General features: G+C 40.8%; 1 protein-coding gene across 8 annotated transcripts in view; it reads left to right on the top strand.

Moving 5' to 3' along the window:
• MYO18A (myosin XVIIIA) overlaps nucleotides 1-27197 on the top strand; it is a 277949-nt gene that overhangs the window by 30188 nt on the left and 220564 nt on the right. For 7 of the 8 annotated variants that reach the window (XM_063450000.1, XM_063449999.1, XM_063450002.1 and 4 more), the window contains one exon: nucleotides 9513-10645. In XM_063450000.1, coding sequence (XP_063306070.1) covers nucleotides 9620-10645 — 1026 coding nt within the window. In that variant the 5' untranslated portion in view covers nucleotides 9513-9619. The remainder of the gene's footprint in view (nucleotides 1-9512; nucleotides 10646-27197) is intronic. The other variant, XM_063449986.1, reaches the window with a different exon arrangement.

The raw sequence follows: 27197 nt of genomic DNA, 5'->3' as shown, positions 1-27197 counted from the left end.
ACCTCAAGGATCTCATTAATCACTAGTAAAGGTAATTTCAATTTACTTTATTGTTTTCTCATTAAACTTTATAAAGTTAAAAACATTATAAACATGCATTAATTGGAAATAAAAAGATAAATATACGTACATTTAATATTTTTTTTATTTTTTTTATAAATTCTTTATTTTTGAAAGTGCATAGATAATTACAAGTTTTAGTACTGCAGGACACAGCGCACTTTTTTTTTTTTGTTGATTAGAAAGTCAAGAGTAAACATAGACAGGCGTAACAGAATACAAGGAACAATCAGGTTATACATGCTATCTAGCACAATTTTGCTTGAGATCCCAGCACTATATTTATTCATATATTGCAAGTAATTTGCACAATTATAAAAGCTTAGTTATTCATGGGTTAACTTTAAGGGAACCGTAAATATAAGAGACAAACCAGTGAGCCCAGGTTAAACTGACAGGTGTGTATACTATGCAGGTGCTTTGCATTTCAATTCTGTATTTTGGTCACTCAGCATGTACAGGAGGCAATGTAATAAACCGAGTGCATGCCCTTATGGTATATATACGAGAACAAAAGCATATTAGAGATCCAGTGCCTGGGGTCATGCCGAGTGGGCTTTGATTATTTCGAGATGTTGGTCGCCCAGGAAACATCCCAATATTATTAGAAATTCAAAAGTAAACATAGACAGGCATAACATAATACAGGGAACAATCAGGTTATACATGCTATCCAGAACAATGTTGCTTGAGATCACAACACTATATTTAGTCATATATTGCAAGCAATCTGCACCATTTTAAAATGCTTAGTTATTCATGGGTTAACTTTTAGGGAACCGTAACTATAAGAGACAAGCCAGTGAACCCAGGTTAAACCGACAGGTCTGTACACTTTGCAGGTGCTTTGCGTTTTACATTCTGTATTTTGGTCACTTGGCATGTACCGGAGGCAAAGTAATAAACAGAGTGAGTTATGACCTTTGGTATACATACAAGAACAAAAGCATATTAGATATCCAGTGCATGGGGTCATGCTGAGTGGGTTTTGAGTTTTTCAAGATGTTAGTCAACAATATAATATCACAATAATATTAGAACAGCCCCTGGGCTTATGGTTAACCATTGGTTATGTTATTATCAGGTTATCTCCTTTCGGTGTACCCAGGGCCGGCCTTAGGGGTGTGCGAGCTGTGCGGCCGCACAGGGCGCCATGGAGCAGGGGGCGCCCTGCGGCTGCATAGCTCACACGGCAGGGGCGTATTAGCCGCAAGGCAAACAAGGCATTTGCCTTGGGCATTTGCCTTGCGGCTAACAGACATGCTGCTGGGCGGTCGGGCGGCGCGGGCGGGCAGCTGGCGAGGGAGCACTTCCTCTGAGCTGTCTGCTCAGCTCCCTCGCGCGCCGCAAAGTGAGGCTGGGAGCCGGAATATGACGTCATATTCCGGCTCCCAGCCTCACTCTGAGGCGCGCGAGGGAGCTGAGCAGACAGCTCAGAGGAAGTGCTCCCTCGCCAGCCACCCTCCAGCCAGTGCCGCTCGCCCAGCAGCCACTGGACCACCAGGGAGGAAGAGACCTCCCCCCCCCCAGCATTCCCAAAGGTAAGGAGGCTGGGGGGGGGTGTTTAAAGAAATTTGTAAAAATGTGTTAATGTGGGTGAGTGTGTGTGTGTCTGTTAGTGTGTGTCTGTTAGTGTGTGTCTGTGTCTGTTAGTGTCTGTGTCTGTTAGTGTGTGTGTCAGTGTGTGTCTGTGTCTGTTAGTGTGTGTCTGTTAGTGTGTGTCTGTTAGTGTGTGTCTGTTAGTGTGTGTCTGTTAGTGTGTGTGTCTGTTAGTGTGTGTGTGTCTGTTAGTGTGTGTGTGTCTGTTAGTGTGTGTGTGTCTGTTAGTGTGTGTGTGTCTGTTAGTGTGTGTGTGTCTGTTAGTGAGTGTGTTTCTGTTAGTGTGTTTGTCTGTTAGTGAGTGTGTGTGTGTGGCTGTCTGCGCGTGTGTGTGACTGTCTGCCAGTGTGTGTGTGTGACTGTCTGCCAGTGTGTGTGTGAGACTGTCTGCCAGTGTGTGTGTGTGACTGTCTGCCAGTGTGTGTGTGTGACTGTCTGCCAGTGTGTGTGTGTGACTGTCTGCCAGTGTGTGTGTGTGACTGTCTGCCAGTGTGTGTGTGTGACTGTCTGCCTGTGTGTTTGTGTGTGGCTGTCTGTGTGTGACTGCCAGCCTGTGTGTGTGACTGTCTGCCTGTGTGTGTGTGGCTGTCTGCCTGTGTGTGTGTGTGTTTGTGTGTGTGACTGCCTATGTGTGACTGTCTGGGCAGACTAGATGGGCCGAATGGTTCTTATCTGCCGTCACATTCCATGTCTGTGTGTGTGTGTGTTTGTGTGTGGCTGTCTGTGTATGACTGCCTGAGTGTGTTTGTGTGTGTGTGTGTGTGTGTATGGCTGTCTGCCTGTGTGTGTGTGTGTGACAGGGTGTGTGGGAAGGGGGAAGGAGAGGGGGAGGGGGGGACGGGAAGGGGGGGCGCTGTGAAGATTTTCGCACAGGGCGCCCAAATGCCTAAGGCCGGCCCTGGGTGTACCTACTCCGGGGAGAAGAAAAGCCTGCCCTGGGGAAACACTACATCAAATACACCTATCTGTTGGATTAAGTAAGGAGGGTGGGGGAGGGGAGTCCCAGTGGTGCTAGTGTGCTCTTCTCTGAGAAAAATAAAAATAAATTGAACTTAACTAGAAAAAGGGTGAAGAGGAGAGCAATGACAAAAACATAACATAAAGAAGAAAAAAAAAGTTTTGGTTAGGGTGAAACTTCAGTCCTCTCCAGCGCATTAGTGATCGTAGGATTTAAGGTCTCTGTCTCTGAGGTTGTACGCTGGAGTGTTTAACAGTATACATGAAGAACACCATTAGAGTGGTTCTGATTTTGTAGTCTCGGGTTTTTGGCGGCGGGCTCTGTGGCATCCGAGATGATGGAGAATTCTCCTGTCAGTGCGATTCCTTCAGGTTGTGTTGCCTGCTGGCGTGGCTTGACGGGATGACCTGGGTATGAATTCCTTGGCTTTGGCGGGGTCAAGCCTGGTTGCGGTGGTCGTGGATTCCGCGTGCTGGGTTTTTAGGCCCAATTGGCCCAGGTAAGTATCCAGGTCCTGAGGGCTTCTCGCCCGGTAGGCATTCCCCTTGGCAGTAAATGTGATCAGTCGCGGTGTGCCCCAGCGGTACTGGATGTTATTAGCTCTCAGCAGTTGTAAGCTTGGTTGCAGTGTTTTTCGCCAACTTAGTGTGCTTCTTGTGAGGTCAGGGAATAACGCAATTTGGGAGTCCTCAAATAGTAGAGGGGTTTTCTGCCGGCTCGCTGCCAGGACGGCGGCTTTGTCTTGGGGAGTCTGAAATTTTACAATAATGTTGGCTGTGGCGGTTGGGGGTGCGTTTGTTGGTTTAGTCAAACGGAACACGTTTGGCCTGCTTGGGCTGCAGGAGGGTCGCTATTAGGCGCCTCACATAGTGTGGGAGGTCAGTGTAGGCCCTATTTCGTCCGGTATCCCTCAAACCTTTATGTTGTTTCTTCGCCTTTGTTCTTCCAAGATCTCCACTTTCTCTTCCAAGATCTCCACTTTCTCTCCACTTTCTCTCCTGTTGCTTGTAAAGATCTGCTATTTTAAGTTCCAAGTTGTGTAAGCGCGTGTCATGGGAGCTTGTTTTGGCCTCCAGCTGGGTGAGCCTCGTGGTGGCCCCCTCTATGGCCTCTTTGAAGTATGCTCGGTCTGCTGCAATGTCCTGCCTGAGCTCTGTGAACATTTTAGTCAGCAGGGCTGCTGTTACTGGTTCTCCTGTCGCTGGGGGTGCTTTGGACTTGGGCACCAAGGGCTGATTTATCGGAGCCCCTTCTCCCTGGTCTGGGTTGAAGTCACCAGAGGAGTCAGAGTACTCGTCCTCCCCCAGCGCCATTTTCTCCCATGCGGCCCTCTGTCATTTTTTATTTTTTTTTAAACACCCTCCTTTCGAAAAAATATTCCACACTTGCGTGAAAACTGGTGGGCGGTAAGGAAATGTTTTCAACCAAAAAGATGCATTAGTGGGCGGTAGTTAGAAAAAGGTTGACTACCACTGATCTTTACACTAAAACTGCTTTATTTAGCTAAAGTAATTTAGGTGACTATAGTGGGAAAGTAATTCAGCCAACTTGCAGGTCCTGAGGGATGTGATGTGTTGAGTTTGGACATACTATAGGAGTCAAGTCTGCTTATAAAATATTGCTCAAAGATATGGGTATACCTGCATCTAAAGCGTTCTCAAGATCAGTGTTGGTAAATCTCACGGGTTTTGGAGGAAATCGAATTTGTAGGTAGGATAATAACTGAAAATTTAGGTTTTGAAATTTTGACATTTTCTAAAAAAGAGAATTTCCTGTGTTCACAGTCAAAGCAGTTCCCCAACATGACCCAACTTTCCTCACATTATCTCCTGAAAGAGAGGTTTGGCCAGAAATTGCATTAATTGTGAAAACTTGCAATTTAGCCCCCTGCATCAGATCCTCTTTCATGCTACGACGATCTAATATGGGAAAGTCATGATAGTCCCTTTGGTTAAAATGTCCTCGGCCAATGAGGGCTTTTCTCGGCAATGCCACAAACTAAATCTGATATAACGTCTTCCACAAGCTGAATGTCTCAGTAGGTGGAAGCTACAATCATTCACTTTTTTTATTGGGTAAAGTTTCAAATTAGCCTGATAGCTGTGGTTCAAAACAAACATTTATTGCATAGTCATAATTCTAGATCTAAGCAGGACGTTTTGAGAAACGGAACTTCATTTTTCTTTTTCTTTCCCTTTTGAGTTTACAATTTTTTTGAAATTTTTTTTTTTAAATTCCCTAAAGTTCACTGTTTATTGAATACACTATGTGTGTCTATTTGGCCACTAGAATTGTGTTTGGCTTTGATCCCATTGTACAGCGCTACGGAATCCGATGGCGCTATATAAATAATAAAATAATATTCAAGACTTCTGATGATGTCAGCCATCATCTATAGTAGTTCTATACCATTGATCATGTCCTGTTACAGTAAAAAAAAAAAAAAAAAAAGGAGATTGTGGGTGGTGCTATTGTAAATGGTTTTATAGCTAACATTCTAGTTGTATGTCTTTTCCTTCTATAAATGCAATAACTGTTTACACCCATTGCTTGATCACAGAACTTGTACACTGTCTCACTGACCTCAGGCTGCTGAACTGTAGAGCAGCACAGCTTCCAAGTGGGTTGCTAGTAATACATTTGGGAATACATTATTAAGAGATATTTAAAGAACTGTTATGAATGCCCAGAAGAGATGAGCATTTCTAAATTCATATTTAAAAAAAAAAAAAAAAAAAAAAAATTGGCATCAATTGTCATAAAATAAGACTAAATGTTTTTTTTTTTATTATTCCTTTTTTCAAATACTTTTTTTATAATTCCTGTTAAAGCAATTGTGTATTTTGTTTTTATGTATGTGTACACACACAAAGAGCATGTTAATATTTTCATTACATTTTTGTGATTGCCCTTTTTTTATTCCAATGCGGATTACAAGTCCTAGTGTACTAGCCAGGCCTAAACTTTTGCAGTGCGACTGAAAGGAATGTACAGAACAGGAGTATATACAGCTGCATCAATTCCTCCCCCTGACCCCCTAAAAACAAATCTGCATTCAGCAACTACATATCTTGGGGAGCCTGGCCACTCTGTCTGTATACATTACATGAGCCTGTTGGCAATAGCACATCAATATTTACTTTTGACACCCAACTTTTTGTGTGTTTATTTAAGAGATCACCATAGTCTGACCCAGCTGTTGCACTAAAAATAAAAAAAACTTCTATCTTTTCTCTGTCTGAGGAACTGCAAGTTTAATGGTGACTGGAGCGACACAATATTATTATTATTATTATTATTATTATTATTATTATTATTATTATTATAGTAGATTAATTGTTCTAAGAATAGAACCTGGGGTTCTTATAATCTTTAAAAAGAGAGTTTGTGGCCAGTCTTGCAATTTGAAGCATTCCATGTAGCACACATCGTGCTGGTACCTGTATGCACAACACTGCATGGCATATGCAAGTTATATTCAATCTCACCCGTACATCATCTGTCATTTAAACAAGCACAGCACATAGGTGTGTTTGCTCAATGATGTGCTTTTCTAAATACTCTTAAAGAGTATGAAACTTATTTTTTAATTATTTATTTTTTGTGCTGTGCTGCAAAACTTAAAAAAAAACAGAAAAATAATATTGAAAATCTCGTTACCGTAGGTCAGATTTTTAAAGAAAACCGTTTACAGCAGAATAAAATAGTGTATATGTTAGTATTTTCAGGTTACAGATCCTCTTTAAATCCTCGAAGCAGAGCATACAGCTTATCGTAATTATCAAGCTGCTGAAAAGACGTTTAAAAGCTTATCAGCTCATCATTCTAAAATCATGTATTAGCGTTTTAATTAGATGCTTTATGATTAATTTTAAATTTTATGTTAAAAAGTTGAGAAAATAGGTACTCACTAAGGAAGTCCCCGGAACTGGAATCCTCTTGCTGTTTCTGAGACCCTAATAATCTTACCCTACCTGCCTATTTGTACTATACTTTCCCGTGCTTGTGTTGCGGATCCACTTGTAACTTGTGGAATACTGTATTTTCACTATGTAAATAAATAAAGACTAAAAGTGTTATTGGTCAAAGTGAATTTCAAATATAAAGCCACAACCTGAACTCTATGCAGAGCTGACTTGGAGAACTTTTCCAGTTTGGCTATTTTGAACTTAAATCTGAAATTCACTGTGAATTCTAGTTTTTTTTTTTTTTTTTTTTTTTTTTAAATTCTTTATTTTTGTCGTGCAGATGAGTACAACTGCGCTCGTAGTGCCATAACAGCAGTCTCAAGCGCGAATACATAAAAACAATATAACATGAGTATGGCATGAGGAAGACTTGCACATTTTAAGTAAAAAAATGATTCAAAACAAGATAACATAAGAGAGTGATGAGTGCATGTTTGCATGCGAGGGAAGAAGTATCGGTAGCTTATTCTGAGCTTTGCACATAGATAGAAATATTAAAGATAAAATAAAAAATAAAAATACAAGTATAGTGAGGTAGACATGCTAAGCCGTGATATTTAGTTTGGAAGACTAATTAGGCAAGAAGCATGAAGCTCTAAGATGTTCCACAATTGGTAAATTACAGTGTTGCTATAGAGTGAGCATAAACGAGTGGCGGCTGCATTGCCTCAGGTTAGTATGCATTCTAAGCGAACATGTCAGCTAGACAGGCAAATGAGTATGTCAAAATGATAGTTATAGGGTTAAACTAAAGGTTATAACATGTCATAGCTCGACAATTTAACACTACACAAGATGGGAGAACTAAAGCAAAAGAACTAACACTGTTTAAACGGCAGGATCTGACATTAAATGAATATACTTGTTAGCAATGGCAATAAGAGTGTCTCAAGTCCTATTGTGTATCCAGGGTGGTAGGTGGGCAGCTGGTATGTGTAAGTCCTCACCCGGAGCTGCTGGTGTTCAACCTACGCCCGTGCTCTGGATCTCATTGAGGCAGTTGTGGGGCGGTAGAAGGCAGGGGCAGAGATCAGCGTCCCTCCAGCCCCAGGCTCTGCAGAGAGCGCGCATCTTGGCTCCACGGATTCGGTAGCTCGTGCTGGAGTCCGGATCCTTCCCATGTCGGGGATTGCAGGAGCTCCTGGTGTTTCTACGCCGCCTGCGGCGTCGGTGCCTCCGCTTATGTGGATGATGCCGGGAGTGTGCTTCCCTGTGGGCTCTCAACCCAGGCGGGCCAGTGTATGCTGGTTCTTGCTTTGACGTGGTAGTTGCGCCCTGAGGGGGCCTGCTTGCTCCCCGCTTCTCCCCGCTCCGCTCAGTACTCCTGCCCAGGATCGGCCCAGCCAGAGTATCTCGTTGCGTCTGTGCTTTGACGGGCACCTGCCGGGCTGAGAGTTCCTCTGTACTTTTGGTAGGTGAATGGTTTTGTGTGGGCAGGGGAGAGCCTCTTAGTCTCAGCTCCAGACGGAGCCAAAAGGCTGCGAAGATGGCGTCGATACTGTCGAGTGTAGCGCGTGGCTGCGCTTCTGCAGGAGGCCCACGTGAGTGCTCTGCCATGCCAGGAGTAGTGAGTTGTGGTCGTCGCTTTAGAGCAGGCGGGCGACCTCCTGGGACCGGGATAACCCCCTCCGGTCCATAGGGGGGGGGACAAGGGCCCATAGTCAGCCTTCCAGCTTTGTTGGGCAGTGGGAGAGCGGCCGCCTCTCCCGTGACTGCCTTGCTTGTAGGCCTCATGGTGCAGTCGGGGGGTTCTCGCTGGTGGGTCAGCATGAGTGGTACCGTTGGATGCCCCTTAGTGTCACCAATTGCTTGGTAGCCTTATATGTCGAGTATAGGTAATTTTGAAGCAGTTATGCCACAATCTTTGCCTCCATGAGCAGGAGCTGCTCTGCTTAGCGTCTGCTCAGTTCGGCGGTCAGGCCCCGCCCTCGAATTCTAGTTTTTGTAAATAACCCTGTAGAGTTACAATATGTTTAATATGTTTAGAAGTTTGTCTCCTTTGCAATTTTAAACATAGGGATATGACCGAGATTTAGACAGGAATCTGGTTCTCAATTGGCAGTCATAATTAAAGGAACACTATAGTCACCTAAATTACTTTAGCTTAATAAAGCAGTTTTAGTGTATAGATCATTCCCCTGCAATTTCACTGCTCAATTCACTGTAATTTAGGAGTTAACCCCTTAATGACACAACTTCTGCAATAAAAGGGAATCATGACGGAATATTTCCGTCATGTGTCTTTAAGGGGTTAAATCACTTTGTTTCTGTTTATGCAGCCCTAGCCACACCTCCCCTGGCTATGATTGACAGAGCCTACATAAAAAAAAACTGGTTTCACTTTCAAACAGATGTAATTTACCTTAAATAATTGTATCTCAATCTCTAAATTGAACTTTAATCACATACAGGAGGCTCTTGCAGGGTCTAGCAAGCTATTAACATAGCAGGGGATAAGAAAATCTTAATTAAACAAAACTAAATAGGGCTCTCTTTACAGGAAGTGTTTATGGAAGGCTGTGCAAGTCACATGCATGGAGGTGTGACTAGGGTTCATAAACAAAGTGACTTAACTCCTAAATGGCAGAGGATTGAGCAGTGAGGCTGCAGGTGCATGTTCTATACACCAAAACTGCTTCATTAAGCTAAAGTTGTTCAGGTGACTATACTGTCCCTTTACTATTTATTTCATAATTAATATGCCATAAATAAGCACCACATTTAAGCCATACACATCAACTTGGGAAGTTACAATCACTCATTTATATCAGGCTTTGCTGTCAAGCAGTGTCTCATCAAGTCATGGGCACAATTTGAATTCTGTGTTTATTTATCCATCTGTACTACGTAGCTCTGATTCTATGTTGTTTGTGTCTGTGCGTAACTGTCCATGAAGTCATTCTTATTTATTTATTTCTTTTTAACAGCTGAATATTTATCTGCATAGGAGCTGCACTGGAGGAAGGCACACGTATTGACCCGGTTTGGAGAAATTAGTGCGTCTTGCATTATAGTTATATTTCAACATTTCAACATGTTCAATTTGATGAAAAAGGATAAGGACAAGGAAAAAGATGGTGTCCGGAAAGACAAGAAGAAAGAGAAGAAAGAAAGGATGTCGGCAGCCGAGCTAAAGAGTTTGGAGGAAATGAGCCTTCGGAGGGGATTTTTTAATCTTAATCGTTCTTCTAAGAGGGACTCTAAGGCGAAATTGGAAATTTCTAACCCCATTCCAATTAAAGTGGCAAGTAGCTCTGAATTAAACCTCACTGATATTGACTCGGATAATGTCAGTAATAGAGGAAGTGTTCTGTATGATTCAGGACACCTGAGTACTGCCAGCTCCAGTGATGATCTGAAGACCGAGGAGAGCACCTTTAAAGGTAGTGTGCTTCAGCGTGCTGCTAAATTTGGCTCCCTTGCCAAACAGAATTCTGGGGTGGCGCAAATGGTAAAACGCTTCTCCTTTTCGCAAAAGAGCCGGGATGAGAGCCTCTCTGAGACTTCCACTCCTTCAGAGCACTCTGCTGCTCCCTCTCCTCAAGTAGAAGTTAGAGCATTTGATACACAATTCAGTAAACATGATGCTCCTTCAGTACTTGTGACACCACCCAACAATACAATAAAACTTGTTCCAGTGCCAGAAGTGGTAGGAAAAACATTCCCAGCTGATTTAAAGTTGCCTTCAGTACTCCCACCATTGGCACCAGTACCAAGAGAACTGGAACTGCAGAGGAGGAACACTGGAGATTTTGGGTTCTCTCTGCGTAGGACCACCATGTTGGACAGAGCACCAGATGGCCAAGTATATCGCAGGGTTGTTCACTTTGCGGAACCTGGGGCTGGTACTAAAGACCTTGCCTTGGGTTTGGTGCCAGGGGACCGGCTGGTGGAAATCAATGGGCGTAATGTGGAGAATAAGTCTCGGGATGAAATTGTGGAGATGATCCGTCAGTCTGGGGATACTGTTAGGCTGAAGGTCCAACCAATACCAGAGCTGAGCGAATTAAGTCGGAGTTGGTTAAGGAGCAGTAAAGGTCTCCGGAAAGAGGCTTTTGATGTAAGTATGATCTGCTTTTGGTTTGATTTGTATTGATTGGTATGCATTATGTTTTTATAAATGTGTTTACTTCCCTCTTTACATTAATAATGCTGGTTTATTGCAGTCTCATCTTCCAGTTGTCTTTGTTGTCTTAAAAGTATATATGTAACTTTTGCTGCTAGCAAAACGGTCTTCTGTCCAGACTCTTAGCAAAACAGAACAAATTCAGATCTCCACTTTCTGTTAGACCGCAAGTCACATGATGATTATCAGTTTGTGGTTTGCTTGTAATTGCTACAGAATTTTTTTCATTTGAACGATAACAAAAAATTTTTTTTGTTGGTGTGGTTCTGATTGAATGTTGGTGAGGTTTTATTTTGTGTGTGTTTTTTCTTTTTCCCTGGAGTCTTTTATTATTTTGATGAGTTACACAATAAATTGTAACTTACTTCTATATAAAAGATATACGTTCGAACTGTTGTTATTATTATTATTATTATTATTATTATTATTAGCATTTATACTTATTCTGCAGGTGGTCGAATGGAAGCTGAATTGCAATGTTTACAATTAAAATCAAACTATATTTTAAAGTAAATAATATATTCACTTATGTGTGTGTAAGGATTTATACAGGGATAAGATTTGATGGACTTTGTAATGTGGCTTACAGTAAACGACGGAGAGGAGTACCGTCCCGGAACAATGGCTTTCGCTTTATTTTATGTTCAAGCTGCAATTTTAAGTCTTAAAGCTGCAGGATGTGATTGTGACAGAATGTAAGGAGAGAAAAAGCTCAGATGACACAGAGGGAGTAAATATGGGGCATTATGTTTAACTATTGATCAAAGTGATAAAAAGAGAAGACTTTGTTTTGGAAGGAGTAAAGAGGAGTCTTGCTTTGCGTAGATTGTTAATCTATAAAATTTCTATTCAAATGGAAGTTTTTTGTAGAATGAAAAATCAAGGACACACGCTTCACACATAAAGCACTTCAGCAAGCTAAAGTACTTTACGGGTATGTGGTGCCCCCTTTTTAGCTCATTTACCTTCTTACCTTTAGGAGTTAAACTTATTGGCATTGATTTAACCCTGAAGCTCTGGTGCCTGGCACTTCTGCTTCCTGGTTTCCATTCCTCTCTGAACTGGACTACATGTTACGTCTGTCAATGGACGCCATTTGATAAGCTTATTGTGTCAGCTGACAATCTCATCAGCAGCTGCCAGGCAAACCCTTCCTCGTTGTAAGCAAAGTAATACAAACAGAAGGATACAGTCCTGTTAATGGGTAGAAGCAGCAACAGCCTGCCACGGTACTCTCTTCTTGGCTGGCGTAATAGTAGTTATTCACAGTTGGTTGCTAGTTGCGCTTCAAATAGATGGATATGTAAGACAAAAGCTGAGAAAGTCAAATAGTGTGGTATATCTAGAAACATGGACAGAAATGAATGTGGTGAGCCAGTTATATTCGAGTTTCTGACCAGCTTTTCGACTTGGGCGGAACAATGAGTGTCTGCTTATGGCAAATATAGATCATGTATGTAGTCTAGTTTGTTGCACAACCTTGGTTAGCAATATAAGTATGTAGGTGATTCAGATCCTAATATGGCTCTAAAAAAAAAGCGTGAAGTGGTACAGTGCCCACTCTCAGATGATATTTGGATGTAATCAGCAATATCATGCAAGACAAAATACAGACGGAGATCGCTATGTTTCTATTTTGTCTTTCATGATATTGCTGACTACATTTGAGAGTGTGTACCACTCTGCGCTGATTTTTTTAGATCCTCATTAGGCTCTGAATCATGTGAGTACATGTACTACATACTTCTGTTGCTACCCAAGGTTGTCCTATAGAATAGAACATGAGCACTATATAGTGTAGTTAGTATGTAGCATATGTCATATTGAGTGTTTCTTTTAAGCAGGTATTATCTCAGGAGAGCGAACAGCAGCTCCTGCTTAGGAGCTTTGGGCTCTCGGTGATTAGTAGATGCATGTAGTTTCAGCCTATGCATTCCAGGTAATAAGTCGAACTGTATTAAACTGGTTTCACTACTTACAATGCGGTGGTGCCAGGGCACACCTGACACCATATCCATTATAGCGAGCTGTAATATTTAAGGGCTTTTAAAATAGGGTACTATTTTTAAGAGCTGTACTATTTAATATAGGTAACACAAATTTCTCTGCATTGCATTTTAATTTATTATTGGACTACATTATGACTGTACAACTGTCCTAAATATGTCATTAATATAAATAAAAAAGGTCAATCATAGATTGCATCTGATGCCCATTGTCCCCTATATTTAATGGCATTGCCAAGAACCGCTGGATTAGTTAACATGTTTAGCCAAACAATGCTGTTTAACTGGTTTTGATATGTACAGGAATGTAGTTCAATAGGTGAGAGAGATTTAAAAATCATTATGCATAATTGCTCTTATTTTTTATTTTATTTTTTTAAATTCCACCAAATTAGTCTGTATATTTTTATCATACTGGTTGATGCTTTGCCTGGTAGATGTAAAAAACAGATAAGATTCATATCTTGTAATACCTTTTTTATTTTGTATGTATGTGTATATATATGTGTGTGTGTATGTATGTGTATATATCTATATATCTATATGTATAATGTATATGTGTGTGTGTATTTATATACATTTCCCTGTTATAAATTGGTTGTGCTTTTAGATCTCGTCAAGTTAGTCCGGTAAATGGTTATCTTATAGGGTAAAATATGTGCCTTTTGAACATGAGCCATGTGTCCATTCTGTGATTGGCTTTGTGTGGCTGGTGAGTGTCCCATTCTATCCTTTGATTAGCACAGTTGTTTTCAGAGCTCATTGTTTGGGCACTTGGTGTAAAACAATGGATGTGATGGTGCCAGCTGATTTCACATTGCCAACTAGCATCTGTCTGTTATGCTTTATAGTATCTGTCATACAGGGAATGTTTACATTCCATACCCATTGTACAGCGCAATGGAATCTGATGGCGCTTTATAAATAATTAATAATGATCCTGAAGTTCTTTTTCCCAATTCTTCATTGGTGTTTAAACAAATGACTCCAGAAGGATAGTGGGCAATACCTGTTCTTGTCTACATGATGACTGGGCTTTAAATATCTGTATTTAGGCGGAATTTAGTTATGCTATTCTGTGTGCAATTTTAATAAACCTAGTTTATTGTAAATTTAAAAGCTTGTGCTTATGGTTCCATCATTGCCCTGGCTACCCCCACCCCCATGTAAGAGAACAGTTTCACTTCCTACTAGTGCCCACCAAGCTCACCTCGGATCTCAGGACCAGAATGGGTATGACTGAGAGCAGCTCCCAATGGATGCCGGGTAGGAAAGCAAATTGTTAAAAAGGTAGTTGGCCTACTGACAATGCAGTTCGTGGGGGTGCCAGGACATTTCTGGCACTATAATCACTGCAGAGCAGTGTAGTGGTTATGGTGCTTGGAATGTTCTTTAAATGTTCAGCGCTGACGTACATCGTGGCTGCACCCTGGCTTGTGTAATATGCATACACCTCATGAGCAAATTGTCCTCTCCATTACTAGGGCTTGTGCTGTGAGCGCACAGACACTGTGCATGTGTTTGAGCAACTAGCCTGAACATGCGCTCACACAAGGCTAATGGTTAGTGTACAGGTTGAATGGGTGAAGTTACAACTCTGAACATTTTACGCAATATTTAAAATAACTGCTCATGTTAATTACTAACCTGAGAATTCAAAGAGAATTTCACATTTAAGGAGCAATTATCCAAACTGGAAAAAAAATCTGTGTCGCTATGCTTTTAGTAAAGCTACTCTGACAATTCTCACTTTGGTGAATAACGCTGTTGGCAAATTCAATACCTAAAAAGTAATTACTGACTTTTGTGATTAATCCTGTAAGCGTGCACTGCGATAAACTGTACTGCTTTAAAGACCACTCCACACCCATAAAGCACTTCAGCTGAAGTGCTTTTTGGGTGAGAAGTATCCCATAATAATGACCGTTTATAAAAATGCCAATTTCTATGAGAAATCTTTTAAAAAGAATTAATGAAACTCACCCTTGTAGTCAGACAGCAAGTGAGGTTTCTTCCTCCCTCGGGAGAGCTTACCGAAGTGACGGGCACTCTACTTAAACGTGTCTGCCTCCCCCCTATATACCTGAGATCAGAGATCATACCAGCATCCACAGACCTCAAAATCAAAATGCTGTAAGTGCATGGAGTTAGACTCCCTATGTCATCATGTAGAGACTGAAACTGGAGGGCTTGCAAGGGCTGCAATTCATAATGGCAAGTTTTGCAAACTGTTACAAGATATGCCCCAATGAATACATGCATGAAAAGGCATGCATATATTTATTGGGGTGTATCTACTAAACAGTGATTTTAATTTTTTTTCCTGTGTGTGCAGTGGACTGTTCATTTAAGGTGTCTAGAGTGTTCTTTTAAATTTAGAAATTGAGTGCTTCTCTTAGCTTGCACATATGCTCGGAAACCACGCATAAGGAAAAAAAAAAGAAAGCATATCCACATTGCTCAGGGTTAAGTGAACACCAGACACACTTTAATAGGTGCAATGCATGAACTGTATATATCTCTCAGTCAAAAGCAAGTGGGGAAAAAAATATCAAACCAGTGCGTAGGAGTTATTGTAGTTTATCAGATCAGAATTTTGACCCCACTGACGCCTCCCCTAAGGAATTTGCTTTTACTGTGCTTTCTCTCTAAATATAGTTACAGTTTCAGATAAATAGTTTGAAATCCAGGTGCAAATAGAAAATAGTTTAGTCAAGTGTTTCTTTTTTATTTTTAATGTTGTTTGATACATTAAATTGGCCTCTTTTGGAATGTTGGTCAAATAAATGCAGTTGGGCCCCTGCTGTGGTCTACACGTGCCCTTGGGATGTCACAGATTACTAGTGTATACTATTACCTAGATGCATGTGTTGTACACACAGACAGGAGACGAATTCTAGTAGAGCTGGAAAACAGGAAATGCCAAAAACAAAGGTATGTGCTTCATATGGGCCAAAGACAATCTTGAACTAATAGGATTTCTGGGAATTGTGCGTAAGGATCAACGACTGGTTTGGTCACAAATACCCCTTAGTTCATCTAGGTCAATCAGCCACACCTACATGAATACTACATCTGACAAAGTGCCACAGGGAAAAAAATACATCTATTTCTTTTACATTTGTTTAGTCGTGAAAATAATTTTATTATGATATATTCAATTTTCAATGTATCTCAATTGTAAAGAGCTCTGTATAATAACAAGCTGTGTAGTTTTACTCCATTTCAAACCAATAGTTCCGTTTGTTTTGTACAGCTCTTGTCTATTCACTAATTGACGTCTTGGTTGTGTGTTTTTAATAAGAATGTAAATGGGAAGCAATTCTTACGTAGACCTGTACAATTGGAAAGAACCTAAGTAAAACATATCTTCTATGAACCGGCAGCGCTGAGTGGTGTCCGGTCATGCTGAGCTGCCTTTTCAGTGGACTTGAAGGGACCATTTGTTTTTATTCCTTTACTGTGCATCCTGTATGTCTGTTCTCAGCATGTCTCTATGCAACAGCTTCTGCAAGGACAGGGCTCTGTGTATAGCTGAGTAAAATAATCAGGAAGCCTGGAGCCTCTGTAAACAGAACTGCACTCAAAATAAGCAACATAGTTTGGTGCAGTTTCCATTGTCTCTCTCCTTTTTTTTTTTTTATGATCTTGATTCATAATTTAATGTATTTTTTAAATGTTATGATGCTAGGGGTGCCATTGGATCAGTCCGTCCTCTTAACTGTATTATTTCTAATTGGTGATCAGCTGGTACCAGATATGCAACCTTGCAATTGCACTTTAGGGAGTATTCAAAGGTCACATAGAAAAGTAGTAGGTTTGCTGTATCTCCCGTATATAGACCATAACTATATACTTTTGTGACAATGGAATTGTAAGTTTGACTTCTCTCGTTAGGTAAATCAACATTGTCCCATCCAGAAGCCCTAAAGCAAGTAACTATTAGTAGTACTTGGCAGAATATGGGGGCAGAAAAAAAACGTCTACTATGTTTTTATTGCATTGAAATTTCAAAGGAATTCAAACAAACTCAACAAGTCCTTTTCACAGATAATCTATCTTTATTAAAATATCAAAATTGAGTGTACTGCTTTAAGGATATCTTTTGTATCAGAAGTTGCCAAACATTTCCAAAAAAAATGGTTGCCTTCCACTATAATATTACTAATCCAATCATCAGGATCTTAAAGGGAGGCTACATGCACCCAGACCACTTAATCTCAAAGGGTGCTGCCATCTGCCCTTCGTTCTAGCCAGCAATGTAAAATATTGTCATGATCAGCGGCAATGTTGCAGGGTTAGTCTGACCCTAATGCCTTGTGGCGACACTTGAGGCACTTCCCAAAAAATGGCCTAGTAAAACTCTATTTCTATGTCTGTCATAGAGACCATCTAATTTTCGCTGCATTTTGACGCACATGCGCAACAGCATCCCAATGCTTTTTTTTCTAAAGGAATAAATTGGATTGCCAGAGATCAGTGACCTCGATGATCTCAGCCAAGAAGTTGGGACAATCGTGCGGAGACTACCACTGCAAGAGAGAAAAGGTAAGTAAAATGTTTTTTTTTTGTTTTTTACATTTATTATTTTTAAAAAAATATATTTTTTCCCCTGCTACACAAAGAAGGGGACTGGGCTCTAAATCCACTAACAGGACACATTTTGTATTCCTAATGCTATAGTGTTCCTTTTAAAGGGAGCTACTGAGTTTATGGCGCCCTGTCCAGTGCTTCCTGATTGAAGCCTGGGACCAGAATTCAGGTGAAGTTGTTGTGGTGTCTGGATTGATCCATTAAAGTTCTAAATATAGGATTCATAACCGGTTTTGTTACATTTGAGATGGTAGATTTGAGCAGCAATTTCCCTTATGGCTGGCTGAACACTATGCGAAAAGTAATTTATAAAACCATCTAGTGCCAAAGTTGGCCAATTTGGTTAATCCAGCCTTTTTTGTATAATTTACATTGTATACAGGGACATGCTAGAAGAGAGAAATATTATGCAGTATTTTAACTAAACGCTCATCTGACCCGCCACATTATTATATTTTATACCAAAATACTCCTATTGCAATTAAATAAATGCACAAGAATCCTTTTAACTTGAAGCCTAAATTTACTAGTTGGTTATGTACTTCCCACAATTCACTAAGGGAATAAAACCTTTTCTTTTCTCACTTCTCCATTGTGATAATGGTTATTTCTCTATATTATATCAATACATAACACTTTATTTATTTATATATATATATATATATATATATATATATATATATTTTATTTGTTTGTTTTGGTGGATCACGCACAACCTGTGAAGTGATGATCAAAAAATATATAGTCAAAGTGGTAATCATTAATAAACCATTAATAAATAAAATACAGTACAAATAGTGTCGTAGTACAATAAAAAAGCTAAAGTTATACATGCAATAGAAGGCATTTGCTGACCAGTCACTTTTTAATATAAATGATATGACCTTTGACCGTTGTGTAATTGCTGAATCACCAAGACCCAATGGAAGGTCAAAAAGTGACCATTAATAAATGAAGATTCCTCTTTAGAAAACCCTCTGGGGATTTGCATTCCCCTCCCTTGACTAGTGCACTGTTTTCATTAGGGCATTCTCCCTCCCACCCCGAGATTTCTCTGTGATCCTTTTGCCATTGATGTTAATATACTTGATCCCATTTTTTACTTATTCAAATTCCATGTGAATTGCATTATTTCCGAACCCAAGCCATCCCTCATAGTGCTTTTGTTTTTTTTGTGTGTCAATTTGTATTACTTTTATTTACTAAGCAACAACAGATTCTGCAGCTCTGTATGACTGGTAAGCAAAACATGCAAGTCATTGTGACAAAATTGACATAGAGGTGACAACGGCCATGCTAAAACAAGCTTACAGTTCAAATGTACATGGTGCAGACATGGGTCATATATTATGAAAATTGGGCAATACAAGTATGTGTTTTCGATATCTAGGGTCACATCCATGTATGTTTTGCTCTGTATAATATGTTTGAATCATACTTTTATACCCAGGGTGCTTATTGTTCATGGATTTTTTATGTATCTTATTTTTTTGTTTGTCGGTTTCTCCTTACTTTTTCTTTGTAAGTATGGGGGGCTTATGGATGTTTACAGTACATTGTTCAGCCGTATCTGCACCATTCCAGAACATATAGGAAACAAAAGTTGTGCTCTTTGCTACTTTTGATATAGTTTTGGTGCATTACATTGTGACCCTTCCCTCTGGTATCTTAAGATTTGGAAAATAGAAAGAAATGGGTGTAAAATGGAATAAACACCACCTCCACACTGATCCCATGCACCAGGAGGGCACTCCAGCAATGCCCAAGGGCTTAACCCTAGATACCAGCAACAGAAACAAACAAAGAAGCAAAAATTCACAAACTGAATATAATGCCGACTGGAGATAAAGACGATTATTATTTGGAGTCAGTTTATTTTTGTGTTGATACTTTCTGTTACTTCAGATATTTAGTGGTCTTCCTCTGGTTACATTGTTCTATACCACTGGATGCTTTGGTGCCTACGTCTTTATCTCCATTCAGCATTATATTCAGTTTGTGAATTTTTGCTTCTTTGTTTCTATCTTTAGATTTGTCAGAAAACCGGCTTCTAGTGTTTTAACGTCAGACTGTTCCTTTTAGAGCATTTCTCCAAGCACCATGCCCACTTCAGCGATTTGAAGTGGCTGTGGTGCCTGGAGCCTGTATGTACAGCATTTTGCTATGAAACGCTGCAGCTGGAGGTGTAACTCCGGGCTGGCTTGCGTCAAGTCTGTGCAACTTTTATTGTACAGACTGTCAGCGTCTCAATCTAGAATGAGAAGGCAAATGGATGAATCATTGGTAATATCAGAAACAAAACTGCACGAATAGATATGTGTTATCTAGAATAATGAAACCATCCATCCATTGTATGAGGGCTATTTTTTTTTTTTTCGTGTTATGGACTGGTAATTTTATTATGGTCTAATGATGGTAGCAAAAGGAAACGCTAGACGGCTAAACTGCAACCTTGAACCTAATGATTTATGATTCTGTCATGCCAAAGCATGAGTTGGCATAAAATATATGTAATGAGTTGGCATATAATCTATGTAATGAGTTGGCATATAATCTATGCAATGAGTTGGCATATAATCTATGTAATGAGTTGGCATATAATCTATGTAATGAGTTGGCATATAATCTATGTAATGAGTTGGCATATAATCTATGTAATGAGTTGGCATATAATATATGTAATGAGTTGGCATATAATATATGTAATGAGTTGTTTGTTTAAACGTTGGGATAACATTTATTGTAGGCTTTGATCTTATACCAGGCCCAAGCCATAAAAATACTAGATAACCATCACTAGAACTGGACATAGGCCATTGTTAAATGTATTGGTGCACAGGCTCTGACTTTGGGGTCTTCAAATTTAAGAAATAAACTGCCAGGCCAAACCCCTCCCAGGGGTCTGTCCACTTAGAAACAACTAGTTGTAAGGTATATATTGAGGATGTTGTACTATCCAGAGAGAGATTTTCCTTTTAACAACTACTTGGAGAACTTTAACATCGGAATCTCCCACAAGAATTCTATATACGTAAGTGGTAAATATATGTAAAGGATTTCTTGTGTTTTCTCCCATTTTATTTTACGGACTGTTTTGCAATTTGTTATCTTTGTTTCTGTATGTCCTTTATTTCTGTATTACTTTTTTTTTTTTTTACCCAGCACTGTGAATTCTTTTTGTCAGATTAAATGTTGACTTAATCAGCTTGTGTCTTTGTTCTCTATGAGCTCACTCTTCTGAGGAAAGCTCAGGAAAACACATTACCAAAAGGGTTGATTATATATGTCTGATCAGTAAAGTAAGGTTGTGATAGTGTAATTCTCCTGTGTGTGGGGTAACCTAAGATGCCCGGATATAAAGTCTTGGTGGTGGCAGTAAAGTGTGTACTAGGGTGCTAGTGTAGAAGGGATTGCAGGGGTTAATTTAGTGGTTGCTTGGACTAGCAACAGGTAACCAGGGGTCTGGTGTCATTAACCCTTTTACTTCCACACTCTCCCCACTGTCTTGGCTGGGCCAGTAGCCCACGTTCGTGACAGATTCGTATAATGGAAACAATATTCCTGATTTTTTTTTTTTTTTAAGTTATTTATGTATATTTGTCAGGGACTAGCTGAGAGAATTCAGCCGATTCCTGATTTCAGCAGATGTCACAGGGCTTACTGCAAAAAATCCCATTCGCATGTGAGCATTGCATTTCTTTTCTGTAATGGAGGATGAGAAAGGACCAAATACATAAACACGTGTTCTTTCTCATGGTAACAAACTCCAAGTAAATAATTCTCCATATATTAATCAGCTTGCCTTGAATAGCATTCATTTTCCACCTTCAATTTTTGAAATGCTAGTCCATATACACAACAGTAACATTATGGGGTTGCTACTCCTTAGGAATTCCTTCTATAAACAGTTCAAAACCGGATATAGTATGGTAACGATTGTGTGCTGTAAATTTCACACAAGTGTTATGTAGTATTATCACTATGTTTCCGATATTATGTTTAGGTATTTCTGAAGAGTATCATTGAGAATGTTAAAAAAACTAAATAAATAAACCTTAACAAATACACTCCTATCCACGACAACAACTGTAACTCCTTAAAATTGTTTTGGGGGCAGGAGGGTCCAGGTACCATCTTACTCTCAGGGGTTAAAGGGATTCTATAGTGTTGGGAATACAAAGGTGCTGCTTTGTGCCAATCAGCATGACCTCTTAGAGATGCATTAAATCAGTGTATCTCTATGGGAAATGTCATGCACCTCCATGCAAAGCATGGAAACACTGAACATCAGTACTGCACATTGTGCAGCACTTACTCAGAAAGCACCTCTTGTGGCTGTCTGAGTGACTACCACTGGAGGTGTCCCTTGGTAACAAAAACATTTTTTACTTATTCAAATTCCATATGAATTGCATTATTTTCAAACCCAAGCCACCCCTCATAGTGCTTTTTGTTTTTTTGTGCCAATTTGTATTACTTTTATTTACTAAGCAACAACAGATTCTGCAGCTCTGTATGACTGGTAAGCAAAACCTGCAAGTCATTGTGACAAAATTGACATAAAGAGGTGACAACGGCCATGCTAAAACAAGCTTACAGTTCAAATGTACATGGTGCAGACATGGGTCATATATTATGAAAATTGGGCAATACAAGTATGGTATGTGTTTTCGATATCTAGGGTCACATCCATGTATGTTTTGCTCTGTATAATATGTTTGAATCATACTTTTATACCCAGGGTGCTTATTGTTCATGGATTTTTTATGTATCTTATTTTTTTGTTTGTAGGTTTCTCCTTACTTTTTGTTTGTAAGTATGGGGGGCTTATGGATGTTTACAGTACATTGTACAGCCGTATCTGCACCATTCCAGAACATATAGGAAAAAAATAGTTGTGCTCTTTGCTACTTTTGATATAGTTTTGGTGCATTACTTTGTGACCCTTCCCTCTGTCCTCATAACAAGGTTAATGGGTTTAGAGGAACACTATAGGGTCAGGAAAACAAACATGCATTCCTGACCCTATAGTTTTTAAAACAACATCCAGCCCCCCTGGCCTTTCTTACCTCCCTAAATATAGCAAAAACGTACCTTTATTCCAGTCTGCCGCTGCTGGCTCTGCCCCTCATCTCCGTGCTTGACTGTCCTCATCAGACGTGTAGATTAAAGCCAATCACAATGCTTTCACATAGGAAAGCATTGGATACACTGAGCTTGTGAAGGAGGCAGATCATGGGCAGAGCCAGCACAAGCCAAACAGAGCCCTTGGCAATCAACATCTCCTCATAGAAATGCATTGAATGAATGAATCTCTATGAGGAAAGTTCAGTGTCTCAATGCAAAGGATGGAAACTCTGAATGGCAGTGCTGCACACTGTGCAGCACTGCCTCACAAACCCCTCTAGTAGCCATCTGAGTAGTGGCCACTGGAGTCATCCCAGGGCTGTAATGCAAACACTGCATGTTATCTGAAAAGCCTGAAGGGAATGATTCTACTCACCAGAACAAAACAATAAGCTGTAGTTGTTCTGGTAACCATAGTGTCCCTTTAAATTGTTTTGTGTGGAGTGTTCATTTCAAAACTTATTATAAAAAAATAAAAAATAAAAAAAAATATATAACATTTTTCTTGTTCCATCTATCTTTATTTCATGTTGCACTAATAAGCTGAGGGTTAGAAGATGGAATTGCATCAATTGAAGGCTGTGTGTCTTTGCATACAGTAACCAGTGTCATCTTTACGGTTATGACAATGGCCTTAACAGTTATTTCCAAACATTGTAAATACATTTTAAATGTTGTGAAGAGTGTGGTGTGATCTTCAGATAACTATATCTAATAAGCTATTCCTCCAGGACTGTAATCTAGACTCATGGTGTATGATTTGTGGATGTCATTGGACTGATTTTCTGTAATGTGTTTGAGAACTAAAGCAGAAACTCTTTTTTTTTTTTTTTTTTTTTTTAATTCTTATTTATTTATTTGGGGGGGGGGGGGGGGGGGGGGGGAGAGAAACCTTAAAATATATACCACTTATCGTCCTTTTTGTTGTTTACTCCTCTGTTTTTCCTTTTTGCATTTTCAGCAGGAGTAGTAAGAGTAGAAGACCAGCAGAGCAGGTATTGCATGGGATGTGGCTTTGAAAACATCAGTCACTCTAACCTGCTTGTGTATGTGTGTGCGTTAGCAGCTGTCCGTGAATAATGTCTGCACACCTCACTCTAATCACTGGGTGCACCTTAGCTATTCACTGTGTGAGACTTGAGTCATATCCTTTGACACATTTTTAAGATGGTCCTTTATAATAATGAAAATTTGCATATTAGGCTATCCACTTTTGTAAAGCTGTGTGTATTTAGACGAATGGCTGCTTATCTGTTGACGTACAATGGAGAGATGAGCAATGTGTTAACTTAAAACCACTAAGTGCTCAGTCGTCCAGTAATTACATTGTATCTCTCTACAGAGAATAATCTTTCATGCATGCTGTATCCCCACTTAATTGCTATCAAATGTAAATATTAAATGACCACTATAGTGCCCTGAGGGTGCCCCCACCCTCAGGGCCCCCCTCCCGCCGGGCCCTAGGGGGTGGATGGGGTTAAATTTACCTCTTTCTGCAGCACTGGGCGGGGGACTCTCCTCCTCCTCTCCTTCTCGGCTGAATGCGCATGCGCGGCACGAGCCGCGCGCATTCAGCCAGTCCATAGGAAAGCATTCTCAATGCTTTCCTATGGACACTGGCGTCTTCTCACTGTGAAAATCACAGTGAGAAGCGCGGAAGCAGCTGTCAATGAGACAGCCACTAGAGGCTGGATTAACCCTATAATAAACATAGCAGTTTCTCGGAAACTGCTATGTTTATAGAAGAAAGGGTTAAACCTAGCTGAACCTGGCACCCAGACCACTTCATTAAGCTAAAGTGGTCTGAGTGCCTATAGTGGTCCTTTAAATATTTATTTATTTTTGCAACACATACATCAGGCACTGTAACTAATGGGTATGTTATGACACCAAAATCTATCTGATTTATTAAAGCAACACTCTCGGTGCCGTAACCTCCTAATTGGAATAAAGTAGTTATGGTGCCAGGAGGTCCCTGACGCTGGCTAACCTTTAGCGGTTAAACCATTAGTGAAAAAAAAATACGTACGTACAGAGAAGACTTTGGGGTTAAACCGTACGTCAACAGTTTAACTCCTAAAGGTAAGCTTGCATTTGGGATCTCCGGCACTGTAACAACTTCACTCCATTGAAGTTGTTGTGATGCCTTGAAGTTCTCTTTTAACCCCAAAAGAATATAAGCATTGACAAACAGCTGCTAATTTTATTAAAGGACACGGAGGCTCATATTATGCTTATCTCTTTCTTTAATATACCTCAGCAGCAAAGAAAAAAGTTTTTAAACATTAAAAGAATCAATTAGGATAGGTATTCCAGGGGTTAACCTAGTATGCTATCCTTAGCCAATAGGAACAGTCCATGTATCCATGTCCACCCATGTGACCTCTCTTCTCCCTCTTTCTTTGCTGCTGCCTCAGCTAAGTATCACCTAATTTTAGCTCTCTGTATTTGAGTTAAATTATTGTTGATTTTTGGTTATAATAGATTGACGTGTGTTCATATTACTGTTTTACATTAATATTGTACATTATTTGCTGATTTCAGGGAGGTAGAAAGAGTGTTTTAGTGTCCCTTTATAGGGATTTCTATAGGTAAAGGAGGGGCAGCCCTGGTGTTTACTGGGGCTTATGCCCCTAACTTCGTACTGTGGACCGGGCTTTTTCCTCCGGTCCAAGTAGCACTCTCCCCCCTCCCCTATCCCGCTGGGTAGATTATTACCCGCAATCTGTCAAGTTTTATTTCCCTCATAGCTTCCGCGGCGGCCGGCTTCAGTGCAGACATTTCACTGGGCCGCCCGCGCATGCGCATTCGCGGTCGCATAGCGCGGCGGCCATTTTCCCCTCTAACGGCAGAAATTTGCCGCGCTTTTCTCCCGACGCTCCCAACCCACTGGGCGGGAGCGCGAGGAAGGGGTAGTGGCTAATAACTGTCAGCCAGCCTAGTGTCCCTTTGCAGCCATTTCGGAGGGAACACTAGGTAAGCTGACAGCTTGTTTGTGCCTTGCCCTATCTCCTCCAATTTTAGTTACCTTTTAAGGTAAATTCTTCCCTGTCCTTGATTAATAATATTAAAAGGACAATATTGTACTGCATCACAGCAGTTATAATTAAATTGTTTATTCCAAGGGCCAATATTACTGTGCAAAATTAGTGACTTTTGGAGCAGACTTAATTATATATATATATATAATGCAGCAGCCTAAGGAACAAGAATGTGCCAGGACAGCTGCGAGCAATAAGGACACCACACATGGTGGGTCCCTTGCCCCACAACCTATCTCCCCTCTAGGGGAAGAGTTGGCGTCTGGGGAACAATTGAACTCTGAAGAGTTCCATTCCTTATTAGATGCAACCATGACTAAATCAGTCACGCAAGCAATCTATACGGCTATGGGGGCGATGTCTGACAATCTGACCCTATCCATTAGTAATGCCATTATGGCGTCTGGTCATAATCACAGAGGCCCCAGCTCCAAGGCCCAAGATGAAAAGCCTGCCCCCCTTACCGGTCGCAAGGCTACTAAAAAGACCCATTATATGGGAAAACAAACCTCCAAAACTGATTTTACGGACAGGTTGCGCCCTGTCACTGATGAGGACGTGGGGCCCCCACGTAAGAGAGCCTCCCACCGGGCAAAAACGGTGAGGTCATGGAAATGGGCAAAAGCCCAAACAGAAATATCCGACACTGATTCGGACCAAGAGGAGGTATTGAGCGAGCCAGAAGAGATGGGCTCATTGGAATCGGAGAACTCTTCTCCAGAGCACAGTTTAACTGGCAAAACAGCCAACAAAGGCCAAAAGCCAGCGGATGATTTAATTATTTTAGATCCGCAAGGGGAACCCCTATTTAATCCTGATGACCTCCAACACCCGAGGTCGACCGAATGGTTTCCTGCTGACCATGTGGCCCAATATATAGCGGCCAGAATTAGGAAACCCCTGGACAAAGGTACCAGAAATAAGTTGAGGGCAGAATGCCCACGCCCCACGGTCCCGGATATGGCTTGCGCCACACCGGAATTGGACCCCAAAATTGCCCAGTTTCTGGGTAAATCGGGCTGGAAAGCCAAGAAAGGGCTGGATTATTCTCTGCGCCACTGCCAGGACAAGGTGCTGGATTCCTTAGGCCCCAGTGCAAAAATATTCGACATGGTCGAAGCGGCACTTTCAGGGGACACACCAGTAGACCTTTTGGCCATCAGAGAGTGGGCACAACGCTCTATATGCCTGATTGGCAATTCCAATGCGGCACTTTGTACAGAAAGGCGCAAAGCGGTCCTTATGAAAATCGACCCTAAGCTGGTCAACATGGCATTGTCTGAACCTGGACCGCAAGCGAAAGGCCTCCTTTTTGGAGACAATTTCGTCAAAGAATTAGGCAATTACGTTAATACATTCACAGCCCTGGACAAAGCACAAACAAACTTAAAGCGTGTGTTCGCCCCAAAGGTTTTTGGGGGGGCTGGCAGACAACGGGGCCGTCTGTCCAGCCGTTCAGCTAGGAGCTCCTACCGGGGCTACCGAGGCTCCTCTTCACCAAGATTCCCACAGGTGGAAACCAGAAACCCCTCACCCTTCTTCCCTGTCAGGGGCAGGGCATGGCAACCCAGAGGACGCAGAGGCGCCACTTACGGCCGACGGCCTTATGGTGAGTACCTTTCAGAATTCCCATTCTTATACACCATATGTGGGGGGCAGACTATCCCAATTCATCGAGGCATGGCACAGACTAACGTCCGATGCCTGGGTCCTCAACAC

Source organism: Pelobates fuscus, chromosome 1 (genome assembly GCF_036172605.1).
Source record: "Pelobates fuscus isolate aPelFus1 chromosome 1, aPelFus1.pri, whole genome shotgun sequence".
NCBI classification, from domain to species: Eukaryota; Metazoa; Chordata; class Amphibia; order Anura; family Pelobatidae; genus Pelobates; species Pelobates fuscus.
The sequence above is the reverse complement of the archived record's forward strand: the minus strand, read 5'-3'. Positions and strand labels throughout refer to the sequence as shown.